This window comes from Anser anser, assembly GCF_964211835.1.
Source record: "Anser anser genome assembly, chromosome: 3".
Taxonomy (NCBI): Eukaryota; Metazoa; Chordata; class Aves; order Anseriformes; family Anatidae; genus Anser; species Anser anser.
This window is the reverse complement of record NC_139722.1, coordinates 50,481,726-50,499,731: the sequence shown is the minus strand read 5'-3', so window position 1 is coordinate 50,499,731 and position 18,006 is coordinate 50,481,726. Positions and strand designations below refer to the sequence as shown.

The following is an 18,006-nucleotide window of genomic DNA, read 5'->3' as shown; positions in this document are numbered from 1 at the left end:
CTCATGTAGTATTGGAAAATTATTGTTGGCGCATTTCCTAATCATACCACCTAATTTACATTCCCGTGTGTTTTTGTATCTGAGAAATAATTGTTTTCAGTGACAGTACTCCCTAGTAGCCTGCTCTTTGACCTTGAGTAATACACTTGTCCTTTACAAAGCAGGGGCAGAGCTAAATTCTGGAGATGGATTCATAGCATTCAGCATGCGCAGTTGAGGAGGTGTGTCATTTTGCTACCAGGGTTTAAATTACATTATGTGTGCAACGTTTCATGGCCTTTCCAGGGCTGGGCTACCTTCCTTCAAGCTGCAGGGAGTCACCTCCCTTTTCTGGGAAGTATTGTCATGAAGTCTTACGCGCTTGAGCTCTGTCCTTCCAGCCACTGTGTCCTTTCATTCAGCAGAGCAGCGAAGGAGAGAAGAAAATTGAACCCAGGTTTCCCCTTCGTGGGAGTGCTTTGGTTGCTGAGTTGTCAGATTAAGAGGAGGTGCTGGCAGTCTCCCAGCCATTTTGTTACTGAGCATAATCTGCTTTGTCTAGTCTGGGGGAGCCCCTTGTAGATTGGATTTTACAGGTGCCTTTGGCTGAGATTTTGGATATAGGGGTGCAGCGTATATTTTAAGTATCCCATTGCAGACTGTAGGACAAAACTGTTTTCTTCTACTGTTGCTATTTTAAATGTGTTCAGCAGTCTTTGACGCTGCACAAGTTTGTATAAATCTACGTTTAGATGTCTAGTTACTTGGTATGTACAACTGCGAGATACAGCCAAGTTGAGGTCCATGGATAGGTAAACTTTTACAGTAAGTATAGTTTAGACAGTGAGAACATCTCTCTATTGTCTGGTCCACATATATAATGAGTCAAAGTGGCATTATACGTATTTCTTTTCTGCAGGAAATCAAATGCATTTTCTCTTTAAGATGTGAATTTTCAGGATAGTATCGCAGTCACTACCCAATCCTTGGCATAGGTTAGAGATGTATTGCCTCTTGAAAGATGCATTGCTGTGATGCCGTAATTAGTTGAGTTCAAATTGGACAAACATAATTTTTCACCACTGTTTTGCTCCACTTATATACATTAAAATGTTTGGGATGTTTTCACCCACACCTCCCTTAGTTTTGCTTGCAAGGAACCCAAACTGGACTGTCATGAACAGTTAACTTGGTATCAGTCTTGTAGCTTTTGGTGTATTACTGTCAAAAATAGTGATAGTTTGTCACATGTAGGTTTGAACAAACATTTTTTTCTATAAATTTACAAAAGCAGAAATGCTATTCCTCTTATTCTGATTTATTAATGTTTCTTTTGTAAATCCTTTTGAGAGGAAAACCTTCCTAGAAAAATGGAAAATTGATCATAATTGGTGTCTGATCTTGTTCATTGACCTTCTACAGGTGTTTTGGAAAACATCAGTTGCTGGCCTCGTTTATTCTTAGTGAGATACAGTGCAAGAGCAGAGGTTGTCAGGAATCTGAAAAGCGCAGAAACATTAGAATAAGCACTTTAAGTGTAGGCTAGTTGCAATTTAAAAACCCAGACTGAATGTTTAGGTTTGTGGAATTATGTACCTCTGAATTTTAAAGGTACATTACCAAAGTGTTTTTTTTTCCTCCCCCTCATTATAAAGACTGATCTTAGATGGCTTTAGGTTTAAGTATCTTTGTTATGTTGATGGGAAAGTCCTTTCTCTTTTCAGTAACGGAAGAATTTCTTCTAATCAACTGAAAAGCAAATCCAAAAATCTGAAAATACCTGAAAATCTTCAGAAGTGATAAATAATCTGTATTGCTTTTCAGCAGTTTACTTTATCTAGATGACTTCAGTTTATTTGTTGGTATAATCTGAGTGGATGAGTGTTCTTCCATTTTGCTGTACGCCAACTAAAGAGAAAAATCTTCTGTAGAGAAGAGAGAGAGAGCTTAAATTTCTCTATACCTTTCCATTGGAAGGAAAATGGTTGTTAACTCTGTGGCAGGCTGACCAAGTTTGACTAAAAAGCCAATCTTGTAAGAGAAGAGAGAGCATGGCATCTGATTTAAAAACAAAACAAAAATAGAAAAAAGAACCAGAGGTTCCATTTAAAATGTGCTTTTCTTCCTCCCTCTGGTCCAAAAATGCAAATTTGCACTCAGTTGATTTAACTAAGCTGGTTCTTGAAATAATGTTTTGAAATAATGTATTTCTTGAGCCTCATAAATTAATATATTTGACACATCATAAAGGAAACTTGTTTTTTTCAGAGGCAGATATTTAATATTCATTTAGATGTTTTATTTCATAGCAAAGCCATGAAAATAAATGATATACATGATCTATGTATTGGAGCCAAGTTACCATCGTATGATTTTAATGTCAGCATTTCCTTACATAGGTGTATTAAAAATGAAGTTTCCTTGTTTTAGGTGTAATTTTATAATAGTCCTTTCTATTTGAAAAATCCATGCCATGTTATACCATATTGGTTACCAAGAAATGGAAAGAATAGTATTTCTTCATATGTTCTTAAAGCAAAAGGCTAAAGTTAGTTAATTTTTTTTTCTGGGAACCTCAAGAATTCAAAATGTAGTTACTCTAGTTTCTTTTCGTTTACATTAGTTAAAATGTAATATTTTGGAAAAGTCTTTTGCCAAGCTTTTGTTTCTGAATAATGTTATTTAGCCATGCCAGACCATTTTGAGCTCCTGAAATGAAAATATTTATTCTATAAATACTTTCTTGATCCTTGTCATAGGAGCAGGGTGTGACAGCTTTTTTGTCCTCTTCCTGTCCTGACATTTGGTGAGTTACTGGCTAGAATTCTCTTCAATGTCTTTCTTGTTTTTTAGAATTTTCTTTGTCCCTCTGTTGTGGAAGTCTGGAGTCCCAGCAGCTCAGGGGCTGCTTGATTTAGATGGATGGAAGTGTGGAAGGAAAAGGTTGAAGGAAGTGTAAAGCAGACTTCGGGGGATGCTTCAAGGATCCGCTTGGGATAAAATAGGAGAATTAGAGCGAACAAGGGTCAGCTTGAAGTCATGCTTTAGGATACTTTAACTTGTCAATTTTCATGTGAAGTCTGCCTTGTAAACTGAGGCAGAACTCATAGCAGTTCATGTAAGAATGCCAGTTGTTTTTTTGGCATTTCAGTCTGCCTACCCGCCTTGGTTCTGTGTGCCAGTGGCTATCTATGGGTAGGGATAAACGGACCAGCATACGGAGGATGTCTCCCCGCTGAAGCAGAGCGTTCTCCTTGAGTTCCTCCGGCAGTTTTTCTGTTTTTTCCTTTTTTTTCCCCCCGTATGCATATCCATTTGTATATGCTGCCCACAACTTTTTGTCAGACCTCTTATATGCGTGCCTGCCACAGGCAGCTTACAGCTGTATGGGCTGGTAAGTGAACCTCTGCACCAGTTTGGTTTGAAGTCATGACTGAGTAAAGACTTTTTTTACTTCGGCTGTGCAGTAGCTCTGGAAATGGAATTTCCCCAGCTAGAAAAGGGAATCCAGACTGGAAAATCCCAAGCTTAAGAATCAATTGGGTTGCTAAACAAAGCTGGATTTTGAGTAGATTTTTAATGTGGCACGCTGTCCCTGTTCCCCTCTTTTTTTTATTCTTGCCTGATAATTTTGGGATCTGTAGCACCCTTGTTAAAGTTAACAAAGGGTGGTTCTTACAAGTTAAATAAAATTAATGGATGCTTGGTTTTATTTTTTTATTTTGAGAGATGCCCGTATTACCTCCCTGAGGGAAAAGCTGCAGCATGAATTCAGTATGGTAATAGGCATCAGAGGGTCTATGTGAAAAGAATAATATTAATAACAGGGAGGAAAGGACAGAGTCTTGATTAATGGCATCTGAATAGGCTGGAATTTTTAAAGAGCCTCTGTGGGAGTGAAATGGTGATCTTTGTTCCTTTGAAAATCTGAACTTCAACTTAAAACCAATTTATCGTAGAGTCAGAATGGTTTGGGTTGAAAGGGATCTTAAAGACCATATAATTCCTCCCCACCCCCTACTTCCAAGGGCAGGGATACTTCCCACTAGATCAGGTTGCTCAAAGCCCGATCCAGCCTGTAAATTTCAGTGACCTAAGAGGCTTTGAATATATTCATCACACAAGTAGGCGGCTTTAAAATTCTGCAATGTCCAACTGTCTTTTGTGAGCCATCAGGCTTTTGCTTTGGTCTTTCCTGTGATGGCTTAGATCCACATCTCTGCCAGTCTAAGGTCTTGGTTCTAACCTTGGAAGCAGGTCAGTGTATTGCCCATTGCATTTCTACGAAAGAAACTACCAAGGATGTTCCTGAACAGATTAACTAAGTAGATCAAAAGGCCAGAGTAAACTTTGTGGAAGATGTGAACACCTCTTAGATGAGATGATGTGACCTCAGAAGGTGATTATGAGTTTTGTCTTCACTGACACAGAAATACATGTTTATGGCAAGATTTACTGGTGTAAATATTGAAAGCAGTATTTGTCTTCACGTTTTCTCTGATTTTTCTTAGTTTACCTTCACAGTGAGTTGAAAGTGTCTGTTTTCACCCCATTTTGGCAGGTGGTAGCTAGAAAGCGTTATTTATCCAATGGTGAAACACATTTCTGAGTTATTTCCTTGAGGAATGTATGGTCTGACTATTTTTAAAGGTGCTAAATGCCTTCATAATTGATCATTTTGTTCACAGTATTAACAGCGTAACTCTCCTCCATCCTTCTCACAGAAGTTTTTTTTTTTTTTTTAATTTGGGGAGAAAAAGTAGAACTTTCTATACCTCAAACAGCAAGAGACTTCCTAGCTGGTAGTCATGCAACCATTACTTGTACGCTGTAGTGATAGACAATTTGTAGGCTAAGTTCAAAGAGTTCAAAACAAATTACTGTAGGAGCTGGCTGTTGGTACTTTTTTTTAATCTGCTGAAGGTATCAACAATAAAACCCCACCAAAACCACCTTTTGTGAAAGCCTCTATAAAAACACAGTACTACACAGACATTGCATCACTGGATCTAGTGGCGGACTGTTAAATCAAACTCATCAGGTAATGAATTTCCTACGATGATCGAGCTGCAAATGAGATATGCCATTTCCTCGGCTGTTGAGAAGCTGTTCCTGAGCCTTCATATTTATGAGATGCCATCTTTCAGGGTAAATTTATCTGTTATCACTTGTATCTGTTTGTTCTCCAACCATTGTTGCCATTTAGCATAATTATGTCTTTCGTCTTTGGTGCTTACGCCTTTGTATTTTAGTGGATATCAATCTTATTTCCTTTCAATAGTTGATTTGTTACAGTAATGGAGCAGGCTTCCTGTTGAGGGATGGACTGTATGCTCCTTTAATCACCCTTTCCCTGTATAAGGGTGAGTTAATCTCTTTGTGTGTGTGGATGAGGAGATGTTTGAGCATAGTTAAAAACTACGTATAGTATTTCAAAACTATGTCACGGAAGAGTTTTTAATTTGGTTACTTATTTTTGTCTTTTAACAAGATAATATCCCTCTTTAACTTTTTTTTTTATTCTTGTGCTTGCGTGCTCTCTTATGCTCTCTCCCTGGCTAGACAATCTTTTCTGTTTGACTTTCCACGCGAAGTCCAACTCTGCCTGACCCCTGACAGCTTGGATTTCCAGCCCTTTATGCTTTTGTACAAGTTCTGTTGCCAGCTTAATGTTTTCTCCAACATGGCAGGCTTTCCCATTGTGGCCCCCACCCCTGCTCTGCTATAAGAGACATTCACTTGTGAGGGAAATGCTGAATGTCCCTAGGGAAAAAGACATCAAATAGCAGAAGAAATGACCACCAGTTCTACGTACACTGTGTAGCTGCCAGGAATCCTGCAAGCTGTTTCATACTATTTGGGCTATCCAAATGCAACATTTTAAAATTGGTGACCATGACATCAACTAGGAGCTGTGACAAGCAAAGTTGCCTTGTCAGTTCTCTTGACCAGAAGAATAATACAAAAAAAAAGTAATAATTCAAATTAATAATAATAAGTATCTAATAAGGGCAAGAGAGATACTGTACAGGATAGCCAGAGTTGCTCAGGATGTTGACAGTGCAAACTGACGTCTTTCTCAATTGCTTTCTGCCTAAACTGCTTTGTGTGCTGTTACCAAGAGAGAAGGGTGCTGTAAGTCTCCTGAGAGGCAGGTTCTTATTAGCATTTTACTCTAAGGTGGGTATAATGGCAATTAAATTGTAGAGGAGGAACAGTAAGCTGAAGAACTACTGAAATAAGATGCTCTGTTCACTTAGCAGTTGCAGATCCATTTTGTGTTCTGGTTGTTGCCTTGTATTAAGGTGCATCAGGTACACTGCAGTCTTTCAAGTACTAGGACAGTGTATTAGTGTCTTCTTTCTGGTGTTAGACTTGAATTAATCAAATCTCCAAGCTGATTTACTTCTGCACAAGACCTAAGAAAAATGGTATTCTGTTTCTTTAATCCAGTTTATATGTTTAAAGTTTATACAGCAATCCATGGTGCAGAAAGGCTGTAGAGAATGATTTACTGTGGCTCTGAAGTTGTCTTGGGATTTTAGGTGTAACTAAAATGCACGTTTGTGAAGTGTGTTTATGGTGGAGAAATGACATATAGCCATTTCAGAGAAAGGGTGCATAACTTAACTGTTAGACATGTTTGGCATGTGTCAGCTCATAAAGTGAGTATTGGAGGGGTGAAACTGCAAGGAGAGCCATTAGAGAGCCCCTAGGCTGCAATTTTACCTAACTGTAGTCTTCCAAATCTTTTTTTTTTTTTTCCTTTTCTGCCTTGTATCTCCTGTTTGGATAATGTATTTAGAAGTGACTTCTGTTCCCTCATTCGAAGAACTTCGGGTTGGGTTAATTCTCCACCTGTACGAAGGCAAAAGGCAGCCCCTTCCTGTCAGAGCAGAAACTGACAGGAAAGCAAAAGTGGCAAATCTGACATGAGGTGAGTTAGGCTGTTCTTTTCAAGAGTTGGGGTAACTGAAGAACTAGACGCTACCCTGGCTTCCTTTAAAGCAACACATGCTTACGAAGCCAGTTAGTCACAAAATAATGATGACACGATTCAATGGTTGGCGTAGCAGGTAAACGTTTTGACAAAATTCTAATTAAACACGGAAGTCATTAGGGTATGTAGTTGATACAAATAAGATATAAATAGCTTTAAATACATCCTTGTGTTTCACGTTATTGGCTTCTACCTGTCAGCTGTAATGAAATTACTGTTTCCAAAGTCTGATTTCATACAGCTAAATCTTAGATCAATACCTGCCATTGAAACAGTTGTCTCGGACATGCTGATTTCCATGGCTGTGCTTTTTGGTTCTGCCCAACATGTCTTCCCAGTGCTTCTTGAATCATTCTCCTCACCCTCACTGTCTAAACACCCACGAGTAACATCAGTTCGGTCCCTGTGGCCACCCTCACTTCTGCTGCAGTCCATCTCTAGAGGGGATGATTTTTAGGCATCTCTCTCTAACATTTCTGTTCATGACTCATGCTTTTACCCTAAGCTGTAGTTTTTGTTCTCGTCCAGTCGGCATCTAGCATGATTGCAAACCCAGTTTAGCTAAAACAGAGTTAGTGTTCTTGACCCAATGTGTTGGAGCACTTCAAAGCCACTGTTTCTTTGGTCTGGCTTCTGCCGGTAATGCACTGGCTGCTCTGGGACCGATGTTCCTGATGGCCAGTGTGCAACAAAGCCTTGAAAAGCTTTTCTTCCACTCGAAGTTTTGAGTTTTACATGAAATTTCCTTTGGTCTGCTGTTATGTTAAGGTTGTGGCTCAGAAGATGAAGGTATAAAGGTCTGTTATTCTCTAAGACTATAAAAGAACTTCCAAAATGATTATCCATGGTAATCACTAAAGCATTCATTTAAGATAGGAATATGAGACTAACACAAAAACTGAGTTGTCTTTCTCCTTACTTAATGTATTTGTTCATCTCTTGGAGCACAGTGTAGGTAACAACCTTATTTATGTATTCTTGATAATAACTTATGGCTATTTTCTGTTACATACTTCTAGATAGAACAAGGAGATTTGACAAGTTTTTGATCTAGTTTTTAATATTTGTTGGTGTTTAATATAACTACAGAATGATTTAAGGTCAGGCAATCAATTCTATGAATGTTCTGTGTTAAATTATAAATATCCCCTTAAGTATGACTGTTAATAGATGTTTTGGTAAGCATTTATGCCTGTGAAGTGTTTTGCTTTGTAACTGCTTCTCTTGAGGAAAAAATACATCTTTATTTATAAGGCTGGTGTAACCCCTATGATCAAAGCTTTGGGAACATCTCATATTCTTTTAGATTGCAACTTTAATATTTTTGCTTTTAATATGCTCATTTACAGTATGACTTGGAAAAAATTATTAGGTAGCCTCTCGAAATTCTTTAGGAGTCTTAATTTGCTTTCAGAGCAGAGCAGACTTAAAAAGCAGGCAGGCAGAGTGTGTCTGTAATGTGCATAAGCAGACCTTGCCAATTTGGTGAAAACTCTTTCCATATCTGACCGCAACTGTAAGCTGTCATTCAGTAGCTAAAGACACACGTAATACGTTTTCTTTGCTTTCTTTGGCCTTACAGTATTCAGTTCTTCAACTTCAGGTCTGATACAGAAAATCTGGTAGAAGCTCAACATGTGTAACATAAAACTAATGTATTTTCCCCATGCTTTTCGTAGAAATCAATAGGAGCTTGACTCTGAAAACTTCTGTTTAAATAAAGATGTTTTACCTGAGGTGAATCGAAAGATGCATTAAAAATAATCTACTCCTTATAAATGAGCACATATCATTGCTGTGGATAAGAAACTTACCACTTTTGTTAATATGAAAGCATCCTCCTTTTTCATGACTTTCATGAAAAGGAAAGGTTTTAGGCTTTGGTTATTAATCAGGCTGTTCTGGTAGGTGACCACTGCTGCCTAAAAGTCCTCTGTTCAGACTGCTTGAGCAGCGTTGTTGCTTAGAACTACAGAATATACGCTGCCTCTCTCCTTTTTGTATGGCACCTTTCAGTTAATGCAGAATACTTCGGCATTTGTTTTATTCTTATGCTGTACATAGTATTTCGGTTAACTTCTCTATTATATGCTGCCATTCAGTATGGAACTGGATGCTCTTTGGCTGTTTCTTCCTGCAAAGTTTTAGTTATTCTGAGAGAATGCTTTACTTCGTCTCATTTACAATTTGAAAACTCGAAATTATTTTATATCAGTATTGCTGCTAACAGTGTCTTTAAGAAAAAAACTAATAGTAATAATAATAACAATAAAGTTGCCTTCTATAAGATTATATTAAATTACATAAAAGGCAGAAGCATCACATCAAATCCCTACTGGAAAATATTTTTTTAGTATTATTAAAAACAAGGAAATACGGCAATATGTGTTGATACTTGTCAAAGAGCTGCAATTTTAATCTGTAAGTTTTTGGTAGCTTATAATTCTGAGAAGTAATGTTACTATTTGTTAGGTGATAATATTTTTTTACTGCATCATATTAGTGATACCTGGGAATGACTACTGATCAATTTGTTAGGCAGGAACTTCTTTCAGAGCTAGAAGCCCCTGGTGTTAGGGAGACGAAGAAACAAAGAGTATTTCCTGCATGGTAGAAGCAGTATTTAAATTATTTCATCTGTTGGAAAAGTGGAATAGATTTAAACAGTTTTAATGTTCTTTAGAAGATCTTGTCAGATCTCTTGTCTTGGCAGATATCTGTATAGCCAAAGGACAGTATAATTTATAATTAAGCCTTTTCTTTATTTTTTCCCATGAAATAAACATCTGAAGACGAAGACTTTCTCTGTGGAGAAAAGGGTAGATTTGTCTCTCAGATGTGCCTTGTAACATACTCTATTTACTGTTTAGCCATTTGAAACGGATGCCTGGCAATTTATATAGTAGTGCTGCAGATGCAAGCAATTTTCAGATAAAACAGAAGTGATCAATCATTTTTGGGAAGACAGTGTCTCAGAAAAAAAGATTCCATGGAAATGATATTTTTGGAAATACTTCTTCCTAGGTCCCTCTGAGGACTGATTTAATCTGTCAGAGCCATGACTTCAGCAGCAGTGCATGCTTTAATGTGCTCTCTAATTATGAGTGTAGTAATCACAAGACCTAGTTTAATCTGGCAAGCAAAAATAAGCTTGGATTTTTTTCTGGGTTATAGGAAAGTAGTTGAAAGAACCATTAAAAACAGTTTTTGATAAACTTTCCTTTGAAAACACCCTTATGTACTGAAAACAAGAACCTCATTGACTTCTAGGCAAGTGAGGCAGGATTGCAATGCAAAAAATGATAGGTGATACAGGAATTGTGTGGTAATCAGGAACTGGACTGTTCACATGAAGAACTGGCAAGCTGCACAAGCTTCACTTTGGCGTTCTTAAATTCTGACGTTTACTTTTGATAAGAGAACTGTATAGTATATCTTTAAGATAGAAGCTGAGGGTGAGTGGGACAGATGGGATAAGCTGGAAGAGAGCAATGTGGCTAGTGATGGTCAACTTGTGCTTGCAGAGCAACAAGCCCATACTATGGAGGCTATTTGTATCCTCCTAATTTTGACATTTTAGAGACAAGGTATTGAGTCAGTGGCACCTTTTCTTCTAGGGCCTGTTTTAGGATTGCTGGTTTGTTTAGTTGTGGTAAGACACCATTATTGTTTTTTTATTTTTTATTTTTTAACAAGCATAGAAATAACGCAAGCTTGTCTCTTTCTTTGCAGCTTTTACGAGAGTTGAAGCACCCTAACGTGATTGCGTTACAGAAGGTTTTCCTTTCTCACAGTGACAGAAAGGTTTGGCTGCTGTTTGATTATGCTGAGCATGACTTGTGGGTAAGTACAGATTTCCCTGAGCGTTTGAGATAGTGTAATATAAGCTTGAACAAACTGAAGTGTGTCTGGTGTACCTTCATGTAACACAGATGCATAAATTTCTTGCTCTGTAATTAAGGGTCTAACTGACATCCTGTTCTTAGTATACTTTGATCTTTCCTTTAAAACATGCAAAAAGCTGTGTAGGTTTTTTTTTAAATGTCAAACTTCGTTTTGAAGCTAAAACAATTTTCTTTTAACATTTAATTGGAGTTAAAGAGAGTATTCCTAAATTAAACCTTGCAAAATAGGGTTTGGAAGTGCATTTAATATTTTCTTTTCCCTACAGTTTTGCCAAAAAAAAAAAAAAAAAGAGGGACAGGAACTACTTCACTGAGTTCTCTCACTGAGATACAGTGAAAGTGACCAACATTCAATCATGTAATTCTGAATGGTGAATTTCTGGCAGAATGAGTGGAATGAAAATAAGAAAAGAACTAAACACTGTTGATTGGGCCTACTGACGTGCTGTCACTATATTGAAGAGGAGTGGAGACTTGGATGTCTGTAAACTTCCAGCAAAATGTGATAGGATTCGATTAATCTATTGTACAGGTGGACATGAGTGACAGCATGAGCTGAACTCAGATACAAATACTCAAGCTCTAAACCTTTCAAAGAAGTGAGTTGCTTGGACTTGGGTTAGAATTTAAACCCAAAAGGTATCAGACACTAAGAGTAACTAATATGTTTGTTCTTCCTTTGATAGTACTGTGAAGGAGAGAAGGTGGTAATATTAATATTGATAATGCTTTTTCAAGGCTTCAGTAATACACAAGTTGCTATTAATAATGATAGTGGTTGCTCATTTTTGTTCAAGAGCATGTGCACTTGTAAATGACACAAAAATGTAATCTGGAGGACAAACTTAGACCATGCAAACAGGTATTTTTGGCTCAGAACAATTAAAGTCATGACATTTCAGCCCCTTATGCTTAAAAATAATTGGATTCCTCTTGTACGGCAGCAGCTTTGTATTTTAGTTTTCTTCATCAAATTTCAGTGTACACAGAGTTTGTGTATTTCTCACAACTGGTGACAGTGAAGATGAACAGAAATGCAGCAGATAAAACCCTGTATGGGTAGAAATTATTTGTGCATCAGCTGGGTTTACTCATCTTAAAGACCAACCACAGCAAACACATTTTACTGCTACATTGAGTGACTTGTTTAAAACACCTTTTTTCTAAACTTTTCCATTTGACTTTATTTGGGGCATGTGCTTCTTACACTACATGGTGATTTTTCACATCATTTAACGCTTTAGATAAAGACTCACTGCAGTCTGATGTTCTTACCATTTGTTACATCTGGCTGGGTATTGGTCATAATCTCTGTGAAGTTAATTCTTTTCCATTTTTTGAGATTGAATGTTTGTTGTACTAGTTATTTGATGTGAACTGGTCTCCTACTTCCTAACACTTTTTTTTTCTATGAGACATACAACACAAATCATTTTTCCTTTCCTGTATAATTGCCCATGTTTCCTTGCTTCTTTAGCCTTTACAGGAATTCTTTTTCCTCCTTTGCATAAAATTAGCCATATTCAAGGCACTCTTGGTTCTGGCTTAACCTTGGTCCTCATTTCCTTTACCGTCAGCACTTCCCAAGCATCACTCTTGATTCCCCTTTTGTCTCTTTTGCTCACTCCCAACTTTGTGTCTTTTTCCACGCTGCCTCCTACACATGGAACAGCCTCCCAATTAACGTACGTAAAGATCCTTCACTATCCTCCTTCAAAAACCTCCTAAAAATCCACTTATTTTGTAACGCATTTCAGTAATAACAACCACTTGTCATTCTGTCTGTGTTGTGTTGTGTTTTGCATTTCCTGTGCTTTACAGCTTGTGCCCTTTCAGCAGTTTGGGGTAGAAATTGTGCTAGGGGATTGGTAACATTTTGTTACTGGTTTGCACCGCGTGCTCCCCCAGCACTACTTAAAAACAAAGTAAGTTGGTTTATCCTGGGTATCAGTGTAGGATTTAGGTTTTGATAGATGTACCATTTCTAGAGAAACATGGATTCCCAAAGACAAACAGTTGTAAATGTAGGTATCTTAGAGTTACTTACCAAGATTTGTCTTTAAGCATGGGAATCGTCCATGTTCAAAGCTGCCCGGCTTTAGTAACTCTTACTGGCTTCAATGAGAGGAGTAAATGCTCATTACTTATAAACATCAGATTAATTAAAATCATTACATTTTCAGCTTCTGTACTGGAAACATTTGGCAAGAGATGAATAAACTGTACTAGATGCTATCTTTTTCTGTTCGTTTTGTAATGCTGAAAAAAACTGTCCCATTCTAATGAGGAAAAGTGATGGTGCCAATTAAGCTTATTAAAAAGTTCTTTTATGGTGAGCAACAACTTTTTTATTAACTTTGCATTTAATTTCCAAGGATCAGACTGCTCAAATCTGAAGTTTGAATTAAGATAGCAACATACTTTATAACTTGCTGTAATTCCTGTTGACATTGTTACCAGGGGATGAAGAAAGCTTATGCTTATTTAGAACTAGTTTTGACAGGTATTGATGAAGACTTACAGTGTTGTTATTGCCTACAAACATACACAGTTTGACTGCTAAACCTATCACAGATATTTCCTTCATCACCTCTCAAGTTACGTTATACAAAGCAATGTGTAATCATTCATGAGATTACAGTGCAGAATGGCTAAGAACTTAGTAGATATTTTGACGAATTGATTTATACCTTGTGTTTATTTTAATTACCAAAATTCTCAGTGTAACCCACAGATGATTTCCTTGTGATTTTTCTGGGCTATTAGCCTCAACTAGTAAAGTTCTTTGGGATATTGAATGTGCCACATATGCTAACTTAGAGCGTATTGTCTACAGTGTCATCGCTGCTTACATATGCTTATGCTATGAATTAAATGCAAGATTCCTTAGCTTGTACCTCACTATGTGTAAAGGAAGCATCTGACAGAAGGTTTATAAAGGTGCATGGCTGCAGCTGTTATTGAATACCTTATACATTATGGGCCACATCCTTTCTTAACTCTTGATAATTTGCTTCAGTCTCACACCTTTGCTATGTGCTTTGATTGTCTGAAAGCTTCAGCTTCAGATGTTCACAGCCAGAGAACCAGCTGTCTCTTGTTCCTTCTCTAGCGAGGAACATTCCTTTTTCAATATTTACTCATAATGTCTTGGATGCTTTTCATTCAAATTGTATCCAGATTTTCTCTCTTGATTAATTCATGTTTAGATTAAAAATATATATATAATTAACTTAATAGTTAACATATACCTCAATTAATCTTAAGTCCACGGGTGGAATTGATACTATTTTAAAATTACCTTTTCCAGTTCACAGACTTCATAGTCTTGCAGTAAAACTATGCATGGATGAACAAGTGTCATTCCTTTAACTGATAACATCTCTTTTTCTTCTATGTTTTTTAATGACTTAAAAGTAAAAAAAAAAAAAAAAAAGGTTATTTTGAATGCATGTGTCTTGTTGTTTTATCACTAAGGAATAACATTTGTATACAACTTTCATATACGTTATGTCTTAAGCAGTGTATTACTGTTTCAGAACTTCCTATGTAAAACTTTGAGTCATTATTAAAAACTATATTAAAAGCATTAAATGCATGATGATTACTTAATTGGACTTCTCTTAAAGATTGATACAAGTGAGATCTGCACTAGGGATGAATTCTGTTTCTTGAAAGTGTAGTTACTGTTACTTTTAGCCATTGGAGAGGTTATAATACTGAGAGATTGTGTTTTGCTCTCAGCTAGTCTCCTATACTTCTACATCATCAGCTTTTTAATACTGGTAGTAATCCAAGCACACGTTTTTCAAGTACTGCAAACAAGCACATGATCAATGTGTTCAATTCCACAGTCTCTCTATCTTTAAAAAGGATTTTAACATTGTTAAAAATGATATTATAACTCGTTCTTATATTTTGAATTAATAGGGTGTCTCCTTTTCTTGCAGAGTACAGAGTTAATTCACAGTCTTATTTAACATGTATGTGTAATTTCAAAGTTTTAAGGTCTCCCCTTTCTGGAAATCTATGTTATAATTTAGAATGATTCAAAAAATTTTTTTAAACTCCTTCTGAAAACTAGTGACACTTTTATCATGGTAAAATGTGTTGAATGTGTTTCATAGCTGTAAAAACATTCCTGGTTCTTAATAAGTGATTAAATTATTAAAAACTATTTGGTGATATTGAGTGTGATCATACATTTGCTGTCTAAGACTAGTTAAACAATGATCTGGGTATTTTTAGGTTTTGTTGAATGTTTATATCTTACTAGATTCCAGTGACCTCTTAAGAAGTAACTGTTTAATAGCAAATATCACTGAGAAACTGATAATTCAGCTCTAAATTATCTTTGATAATAATAAAAAATATATAGGCAGACTGGTTTTGTGCTATATGAAATATTTGTTGCATATGTATTCTGCTTTTTTAAAATTTAGCTTAGGGAATAGTCATGGGTATTTAAATTTAGGATGGGGTAGTCACGTGTACTTAAAAAAAAATAAATCATCAATTAATGAAAAGGAGAAAATACTCCTCCAGTATGTGAATTTCATAACACTCTGCCTCGCTCAATATCTGAAAAAATGTACTTTAATAACTGAAATTATGTTCTTGTATACTAAATAAAATTATGAGGGTATTGCATACTGATTTGTGCAATAACCTTGCAAATTTGTTTAATCATATGAATGTTTTTTAATAGATCTGAGTTTTAAGTCTTCAGATCTGGTGCAATCAGTTATAACTCTTAACTTCCTGTAGGCTTCAATTTAGCTTTTAATCATGAGAATAATCCAAATGCTAGTCAATCACAAATATTTTTACTTACTTGAAGATAGCTTTCTCAGTGTAGCAGTTTAATTCTTCTCTTCTAATTGCTTGTAGTCATGTGTATATTTTTAATTCAGTCCCAGTCCATGAGGTGATTCTCTGTACAGTCACCCGTCGTGTACATATTTACCAATACAGGATTCTGCTAGATGAGGGAAGAATGTAAGATTTATTCAAGGGAGTGGGCTGGAATAGTTTTTGATTGCTTTCAAGTTATAATTTCTATCATCAGCCATTGTTACAGAAGGTTGTCTTTACACCATGATTTATCCTTTCCAGTTATAGTAGATAGGGTGTTTTTTTTGACACAAAAGTGATAGCTGGACTTAGAGACAGCAAGACTATTCCGTGTTGATCGCCGTCTGTTCTGAGAATGCACTTGTCATTATCGCAAAAGATTTAGATTATTTCTCTGGCTTTTTCTGCTAAAGCTGTAGGGAGTTGAGGGTAGTTTATGTTTAACAGTAGCATGAATATTGGTTCTTTCAGATATATGCTGAAAGGATAATTGAATCCTGACGTCTTAAGATTATTGTATGGACTTTAATTTTTAAAAGGTTTACTTCTTAAAGATCTAGAAAAAGTAGAGACTCCTGCAAAACCTGGGAAAGAGATACTGAATCTGTTTTATGTTCACGTTTACTCTCTGCTTCAAAGTTTAGTTATTTAGAGTAAGTAACGTTCAGCAAAACTTAATGTATTAAAGCTCCTTTCAAAGTTACTTAAAATGTTGACCTCTTTTCACTTGAAAATGGATTTTTTTGTCAGGCTATGTGGTTAATGGGACTCTAAAGAAGATACTTAAGAATGGCTGCGGAACAGCATTGTTTAGAGAGAGGGTGCTGAAGCTTATTTTTTTCTCCTCCTCTTTCTGAGGACCACTGTGTGATGTTTTAATGCACCCCAAATTGGAAACTTAATCTCTGTAGAAATACTTCTACCCACTTTTGTTTTGATACGATTTTAGTTTGCTTGTGATATACCCTGGACGGATTTTTTGTGTCTAAACTTTGGTGTCTGAAATTAGTTCTAAGTTTAGGCTTGTGAAGCTGTGATTTATTTTTGCAACAAGAAATGTTACTCAGGTTAAATGCTTCATGTTTTTGAAAATTGTGCAAACAATGCACATTTAGTTTTTGTACCACTTCTAGATTTTATTTTTCTATATCCGTTTAAGTGCTTTAACACATAACAATGCTAATCACCTTCATTTGAGTATTGGTTGCTGAAGAGAGGTTTAAAGTGAGACTTGAAGCCTTATATTCTGAACCTTTTTCTTGACCCTGGCACAGATTTAACGTGTATGTAACCTGCATCGCTTTATTTATAAAGCCTAATTTTACTTTTTACTGGTGCATTGGAATTGCCTGACATGGCTTGTGTTTTATTCTCAAAAGTTGGATGAGGATTTGCATAGAAAGAAGGGTTTTGCTGAAGTGCAGGAGCAGGCAGACAATTTACATCAGCGGGCAGAAGCATCTGCGTTGACAAGATAAAATTTCATTTTGATGGAAATGCGTGTAGTTTTAAAACTATTTGATCAGTAGAACTCAAGAAATCAGTTTTTCTAGGGAGTTGTGTCTTGAGGTCAAGCTCCTGTATGGATCATCTCATGTCTGTTGAGGTGACAGTTGTATTGTAACTTCTTTTAGTAAGATATATGTGAAATGTCTGCTTTAGGGACTTGCTTCCATGAAAACTTGCCAGATCTAACTTGGTTTTAACCACTGTCATACCGAACAGCAGTTCTTGAAATCAGGAATGGGATGAAACAAACGTAGTGTGTTTTATATCAGCTTGACTTTCTTACAAGGAGAATAAAATAAGGATCTTTTTGAATGCTCATTTAACTACTTGATGTAAATACTAGGGCTTTTCATGGAAAAACTAATTTAATTTGGTCTATATTATCTTGCATTCTGCTTGCGTTACTTACAGTGGAAGCTTTAGAAAATGTATGTGGCTCCTCATGAGCCAATTTTCGAGCCAATTTTCAAGCCAATTTCAACACTTTGGGCAACACAGAAGGCACACGAACTACTGGATTGAATACTGTTTCATGAGTTGCAACCGTATTTTCATTCAGAATGCTTAATTATATTTCTTTTCTTTATCTATTGCCATTTATATGGTCTTGGATTTGCTAAAGTTAAGATGGTCTTGCCAGGCGCATCTCCTTGCTGTAGCAAAAATCAGCAGAATTGCTCAGGTTAAAATTCCCTTAGTATAGTTGTGGTGGTATAGCATCTTTGGCTATGCACGTGACCTGCCTGATCTGAGAAACTC

General features: G+C 36.4%; 1 protein-coding gene across 1 annotated transcript in view; it reads left to right on the top strand.

Annotated features, from left to right (window-relative positions):
* The window catches only part of CDK19 (cyclin dependent kinase 19), a 127,600-nt gene that overhangs the window by 37,342 nt on the left and 72,252 nt on the right, over positions 1-18,006 (top strand). Inside the window, exon 3 of the mRNA XM_083830433.1 lies at positions 10,712-10,822. Coding sequence (XP_083686559.1) covers positions 10,712-10,822 — 111 coding nt within the window. The remainder of the gene's footprint in view (positions 1-10,711; positions 10,823-18,006) is intronic.